The sequence below is a fragment of the Haliotis rufescens genome, unplaced genomic scaffold (genome assembly GCF_023055435.1).
Source record: "Haliotis rufescens isolate VD_foot unplaced genomic scaffold, xgHalRufe1.0.p SCAF_33, whole genome shotgun sequence".
NCBI lineage: Eukaryota > Metazoa > Mollusca > Gastropoda > Lepetellida > Haliotidae > Haliotis > Haliotis rufescens.
In genome coordinates, this window is record NW_025964035.1 from 2,860,054 (window position 1) to 2,867,838 (window position 7,785).

Sequence of the window (7,785 nt, forward strand, 5' to 3'; positions counted from 1 at the left end):
TAACCAAGAACTATTTTTATCATCCAACACTGGCACCCACAGGAGATATCGCAAGGGTGAGCTCAAGCGATATCTACACTGTAGATATTGCTGCAATGAAATTGCATCACAATGCTTTCCAGACCAAAGCCTCGGAATTTTTCCACTTTTATCAACTCGTGTTGATATATTTGATATCAAAAGACACGAGGGTGAGATTCTCTATATGATGACAATGGAACAGTGGTTAGATGGTTTGATCATGAATAAATGATCATGTATAAATGTTCATGAATATATGTTCATGATTTTAGAACCACGAGAAGAAGATCGACCTTGAGTACTTCAAGGAGCTGTCGGCGGAGTACTACAGAGCAGACGACCCCGGCGCCCTGGGGAACTTCATCACTGGAAGACTAGACTTCTCCTGAATGTCACATTGTGGCCATATTTGGATGTACAATGTATTGCACGAGACTGATGAGCACCACATCCGGGGACCTAGGAATTCATGGACATCTAGCCAAAGAATTATTTTTTAAAGATATATTATCAATCTGAAGGATTTGAAAAGTCACAACATCATTAGGTTTTTGATGGCTTTTGTTAGTTATAACAGCATGACACTTTTTTATGGATAACTTTTTTATTCTTTATAACGACGAATCAGAAGTAGACCTGACAAGTCCTTAAAAAGAAACGAAAGTAATCAATAAAACATATTCTTGTATTTATATTGGGGATAAATCGTGATAATGTGAAACGTTGTTCTAAAAAAGCAGCAAGGCCTTTAAACTGGATCTTGTATTCTAAACTATTCGGAGCTGATGCTGCTAATTTGATGCTTCAGTGTCTTTCCAGTGGAAATAGTGGATAAGCACAGCATTCTGTCGCCTCCATCTTCAAGAGGCAAGAGCATCCACTAGCCTTTTTATCAAAGTCTTGTTTCTACACTTGCCACGTCAAGCCCACTTTCCTGTGCTAAATATGATTGGACAATCGCACATATCGATAGTCCAATCAGAGAACGTTTCACAAAATCAACATCCACGACTAGTACACCTTCGTATGAAAGTGATTTACCACGAGTATGTCTTTTTGATCTTTTAAACCCCCGACGATTGCCTATGTTTTTGTGTCAGGGATGAAATCGTGAATGATTTTCGTTATACGAGGTCGTCGCCTATGGCAGTCGCCATTTTGCAAAACGAGATAATAACAGCGTTCTGATTGGATATCGCGTTTTCATTACAAGGGACACAACTCGTATTCTAGCGAGATGTCGCCAGGGTCGAGCCAAAGTGTGGCAAGGGTAGAAACTAAGCTTTGATATAAGCAAGTGGACTCGCCTGCCTCGGGCAGATGTAGAAACTAGGCTTTGATATAGGCAAGTGGACTCGCTTGCCTCGAGCGGATATAGAAACTAGGCTTTGATATAGGCTAGTGGACTCGCTTGCCTCGAGCGGATATAGAAACTAGGCTTTGATATAGGCTAGTGGACTCGCTTGCCTCGGGCAGATGTAGAACGTAGGCTTTGATATAGACAAATGGACTCGCTTGCCTCGGGAAGATGTAGAAACTAGGCTTTGGTATAGGCAAGTGGACTCGCTTGCCTCGGGCAGATGACAATAGTTTGGGAAGATGGAGGACAGATATCATTAAAATCACACATTTTACTCCATACGTTACCTCTTCGAATGAATGAAAAAATGCCAGTTCCAATTTTATTCAAATAAAAAACTTCTAAATTTGAACAATATTATGGGACTTTCCCCACCCCACTACTATAATATATGACAATTCCCTTTAAAGAATGGTATATAACACAAAATATATGAATATGTTATCGCTTTGATTTGAATATACATGTCAAGATTTGATTGGTGCAATGTCCAGTTTTGAAAATATTCTTTACCAGGAGTAAATATATATTTTATTCTCATTTCATGTGTAATGTTTGAAGTTCTGTTTCATTACGGTGACGGTTCATTGTTTTGTTTGTTTTTATATCACAATATAGTGTACATAGGGTTCACGTTTTAACTCCTGTAAAAACATTTATGTACAATAAACAAAGTTTAATTATCACATCTGGATGGATTTTGTTTGTTTTACTCTCCATTCAGCAACATTCAGAATATGGTTTTACGCCACTTTTAGCAATATTCCAGCAATATCACGGCCGGGGACACCAGAAATGGGCTTCACACATTGTACCCATGTCAGGAATCGAACCCGGGTCTTCGGGGTGACGAGCGAACGCTTTAACCACTATGCTACCCGACCGCCCTCCAGCAATATAAGGGTGGGGAACACCAGGAATGGGCTTCACACACTGTACCCATGTGGGGAATTGAACTCAGGCCTTTGGCATGACAAACAAATGCTTTAACCACTAGGCTACCCACACCACCATTTTGCTAGTAAGCTAATCAAGTGAGTGAGTGAGTGAGTTTAGTTTCATGCAATTATCATGGAACTGTTCTGGGTGAACAATACCTTCCAAATGACGTGCTGGTTTTCTTGGGGAATTAGTCAGCAAAGAGCCAGAGTCACAGGAGACTAATCACAATTTTATTTACAAGAACAATTAACAATTTACAATATACTTAGATAATAACTGAGGGTGCCACAGAGAGTCGGTACACACTCTGGGCTGTGGGAGAGAGGTCTGCTTGGTAAGAGAGTCAAACCCCTTCTCTGCTTAAAACCTGCCTACAGTATGTATTTAACAAAAATTTAAACAATAACAAGGAATGTGATTGGTTGATACACGATGGGTTGTGTCCTAAGCTAAATGGATGGCTAGACAGAGGGGAATACTAAATCCTGTTTATCCTGTTGGACTGGCACTAATCTTGTTGACATATTTACTGGATGCTTTGAAAGAGATTAGGGTGTCACTATAGATGAGCTTGTGTGGGGGCTAATCCTTAATGCCCTATAGATGAGCTGGTATGGGGGCTAATCCTTAATGCACTATAGACGAGTTTGTATGGGGGCTAATCCTTAATGAGTCTTAATTGAAGTAATGTTATTCTAATATATCCCGGTAGGTGATGACAGATATACTTAAATAAATATCCTTTGTCTGGGAGATAGGATCTTGATACCTTAGGCTAGCATTTATCTAAAAGCTTCAAATCAATTAAACTATGTAGACGTAACTCTTGTCTTATTGAATAGTATGTCTAGAAGACGCGCTCCAATTACCTTAGGCTAGCAACCATCTAAAAAGCTTTAACTGAAACTACTGATATTTTATATATGCATTTTACCTAATGATAATTATTACTTGCTAAATCTACAATTATATGAAATGATGTATAAATATTACATCATGATAACTCATAAAAGCACTTGATGTAGATCTAATTATTATAATAACTTAGTATAAATGTTATCCCATGATAACTTCCCCTCCGTCTGAAAAAGTTTGGACCCCAAACGTGTAAAAATAAAAATAATTAAGGCTTAGATGGACAATGTATAAAGTTTAAACTGGTAGTAGTGAATAATAATTATTATAGAGTCTCTTTGACATAAGGAAACATAATATAAAAATGCTGTCATCAAGGGTTCTGGATGTGGAGCTGGCTTGTCTTGGCACTCTGTACTGGTGGCTTTATGGGTGATGTAGGAGGCCTTGAGTTCCACATCCTGGATTGGGGTTGTAAGGTAGTAGGCTGTGTCCATGGAGGTGTTACATGGAAACAAAGAAAAGAGAGTTAGCATGTTCAAATAATATGTCATATATAAATACTTCCTTAGTTTGTCTGTAATAACTAGAAAATAAAACAAATATGATAATTATGATGTAAAAGATCAGTACATAATTATTACTAAACGGTGTCATGACCAGGAAGAATGTATTGGCGGCAAATTACAAAAGTTTATCATGAAAAAAATAGTAATATCCTTCTACTTTTGGATACAATCATTAGACGCATTATATATACATATATGTGCATGTGCATATAACAAGTGCATTGATTTGTTACATTAATACGGTATACAAAAGGTGTATATCATTGTTAGTTTTCGTAACTATTTGGTTTGCCTTTTCTTTGTTTCGGTTGTTAAGTTTGCTTTATTTGAATTTGGTTTGTTTCGCTTTGATTTTCCTTCGGTTCAATGCGATAGGGTTTGGTTTATTTTGCTTCGGTACGTTTTTGGGTTCGATTCCCAGTATGGTTTGGTTCGCTTCGGTACGGTTTGGTTCGCTTCGGTACGGTTTGGGTTTGCTTCGGTACGGTTTGGGTTCGATTCCCAGTATGGTTCGGTTCGCTTCGGTACGGGTTGGGTTCGATTCCCAGTATGGTTTGGTTCGCTTCAGTACGGTTTGGATTTGCTTCGGTACATTTTGGGTTCGATTCCCAGTATGGTTCGGTACGCTTCGGTACGGGTTGGGTTTGCTTCGGTACATTTAGGGTTCGTTTCCCAGTATGGTTCGGTTCGCTTCGGTACGGGTTGGTTTCGCTTCGGTGGGGTTTGGGTTTGCTTCGGTACGTTTTGGGTTCGGTTCGCTTCGGTACGGGTTCGGGTTCGCTTCGGTGGGGTTTGGGTTTGCATCGGTACGTTTTGGGTTCGGTTCGCTTCGGTACGGGTTGGGTTTGTGTCATTTCACTTCGCTTTTGAGATTGGTTGATCAGGTCAATGCTCAAAATTTGTTGTGATACAAATAACTCAGATGATCAGGCTGATGCCATTTGTTCTCAACTGGCGACCCATAGTGAAAAGACTGGACACAAGTAAACATAACAAGATACAGCTAATAGCTGTTTCGTGATTTGCACCGTTTATTCAGGAGATTTTGTATTTTGATCAAGAATATGTTCAACTGGCATTGTTCGGTATGTACGGCGAGGTTATCATAGTATGGTAGATGGGTATGGTCTGTGGCTGAAATACGGTAGTAAAAGGTGTTGATGTTTCCAAAGTCTTTATGTGGAAAAATAACCTTTTTGGATTTATAAATTGGTGCTTCCTCTGGATCATATCGAGGATTATCTTCTAGACAGGACCAATTACGGAGATCCTGCCAGCTATCATCAAGGTAGCGCTGTATGAGGTGGGGAGGAACACTTTCAAAATAGCATGTGTGGACAGTATCAGGATGTTCTTTATATGAGACCTTGACATAGCAGTCTCCTTGAATAATTTCAATGCCCAGAACTCTTTCTATTATATGTTCTACTCTTCGTAGGTGTTTGGGAAAAAACGGATGTGGTTTGACATCTAATTCTATGCATGGTTTGGTGTTGTCTTGCTTGACATTTCCTGACATTGTATTCCCTGACAGAACATTGACTGATTTATTGTCTTGTGCTGATTCCTTTTGGTCGAAAAACTTATGATTCTTCAGTGGATGTTTTCGTCGTTTTCCTGACATACTTCTTTTGAGGTGAAATTCTCTCCGAATGGAGTCTGGAATGCTGCTGCCATACTCCCATGTGTTTCCTCTTTCTGGATCCTTCCATTTTACTCTGTAGTACATTTTGCCATTTGCTCTCTTGGAACTAACAATTGAGTGGATGTCCTCTGGATTGAAGACCTGAGAGATATCCTTGGTTTGATTACCTGATGTTGGACTTGGAGGTTGTACCTGGCTGTCGTCGGGTTGTTTTCTGGATTTGGGCTGGTGATGCTTACTATTCACTCCTCTTTTCCCTTTATTTACCTTTTCATTTACCTTGGTTGGAGCACTAGGACCTGGTGTGGCATGATTTTCCTTCATGGTTGCCGTGGGACTGGTAGGTTTTTCTGTTGTACTTGAAGCAGGGTTTTTCTTCTTTGTTGGGGTCTTTTGCTTCGGACTCTTGTTGCTGGAAGCACTTGCCTTTGTTTTGGAATTGACCTTCTTACCTTTCTGTTGTGGAGGTGATTGATCAGTAGCCTGGTAAGTTGAACTTGTTGATGGGGATATGTTGCTGTCAAACTGAGTATCATTGACTGGTTCCTCGTTGTCATCCATGACTCCTGAATCTATGTCACTGGGGTTATTGAGGTATGGTTCTGGAGGATACTGTGGACGATCAGCAGGATCAAAATATGGCTTCAGACGGTTGGCATGGACCAGTGGTTTGTGTATTTTGTCGTCAGAACTTCGGCGCAGTTTGTAGGTATAATTTGGACCTGTATGGATGATATAATAGCTACCATACCACTTTTTGGTTAATTTGTTGGAAAGGCCTTTTTCAACTTTTTGACAGTAAAGCCAAACTCTTTGACCTGGGGCGAATTCTGGTTCTTTAGCCTTTTTATTATATTGTTCTGAATACACCTCCTTAGCCCGAGCAGTGTTTTCAGCTGCGATAGTTCTAGTGATTTGAAGCTCCTCAAGCAAATTGGAAAGATAACTTTTGTTATTGTGGCCTAAATTTTCTTTTGGAATTAATGCTACATCTTGTGGAGCTCTCATTTCCCGGCCGAAAAGCATAACATATGGGGATTTTTGAGTTGATGAATTTGGAGCCATCCGATAGGCCATCATGATGCCAGGAATGAAACGGGGCCAATCATTTTGAGACTTGTTACAATAGGCTCTTAGTGATTGATTGATGTAAGAGTTGAGCCTTTCTACACAGCTGTTTGTTTGAGGATGGTATGGGCTGGTATGGGTAAATTTAATTGCCAAAAGTTCACAAATTGCTTTGATAAGTTTGGACATGAAGTTCTGACCTCTGTCTGAAATTAAGGTCCTTGGAGCGCCATACCGACAAAATATTTCTCTGACGAGAACATCTGCTACTTCTTTGGCTTCTTGGGTCCGAAGTGGAAAGGCTTCACACCATCTAGATGATGCATCTGTGATGACCAAAATGTATTTGTACTTATCTGGTGTTGTTGGCAGGGGACCGAGAATGTCAACGTGCCATCGGGTGAAGACCTCTTCTACAGGTAGTGGACGAAGTGGTGCCTTCTTGCCATGGTAGTGCCTCTTGGTCTGTTGACATACCTCACATGTCTGGACATAAGTAGCAATATCGCTGTACATTTTGGGCCAGTAGTACTTAGGTCTCATGGTGTTGTGCATCCTTTCTTTCCCATGGTGGCAACCGCCAAACTCTGAGTCATGATAGGATTGCAGGACTTGATTTCTGAGGGTTCTTGGGACTGCCAGCTGTTTAATGAACTTGTCTGCGTGGCCTTTCTGTCTTTGTGGAACGAATCGGTATAGGATGCCTTCATCAATTTCAAAAGTATTGGCTTCAATAAGAATCTTTTGACGATCCTTTTCATTTTGTGGAAGGACATCATCCTCTTTGTAGTCAAAGATTTGGATGAAATCTGGACAAATCCTTTGTAGGTGACGTAAATTTGGATGTTCTTTTATACTTACTTCAACCAATGTGTCTTGGGTAACATCAGCATGTGAAGCATGTAATGCTGCGACAACATTAACTGGTACTGACTGATAATCCTCTTCATATTCAAAGGTGACTGACCAATGTGTTGTCTGTGTGTCTGATTCTAAGTGATTGACAATAGGTGTGCAATTATCCTCAGTCTGAGTTGTCTGTGTGACCTGTGTGGATGAATGGGTGTTTGGCAAGATTGTACTGCTAGTTGATTTGCTTTGCTGAGTTGAAGTTACTGAGAAGACTGTTTTCTCAGCATCTTCTTCTGTCTGATCATTACAGTTAATATTTTCCTCATATTCCCTACGTGAGAGAGCATCGGCATTCCCATTGGCTTTGCCGCTGCGGTGAACAATGTCAAAAGTGTAGGTAGAAAGTTCCAAAGACCATCGTCCTAACCTACCTGTGGCATCCTTGATGGATTTCAGCCACTTCAATGCTATAT

General features: G+C 40.2%; 1 protein-coding gene across 7 annotated transcripts in view; it reads left to right on the plus strand.

Annotated features, from left to right (window-relative positions):
* Positions 1-2,067, plus strand: part of LOC124128424 (calexcitin-2-like) — a 92,117-nt gene extending 90,050 nt beyond the window's left edge. For all 7 annotated transcript variants that reach the window (XM_048380756.1, XM_048380757.1, XM_048380758.1 and 4 more), the window contains one exon: positions 294-2,067. In XM_048380756.1, coding sequence (XP_048236713.1) covers positions 294-410 — 117 coding nt within the window. In that variant the 3' untranslated portion in view covers positions 411-2,067. The remainder of the gene's footprint in view (positions 1-293) is intronic.
* Positions 2,068-7,785: the final 5,718 nt, after the last annotated feature.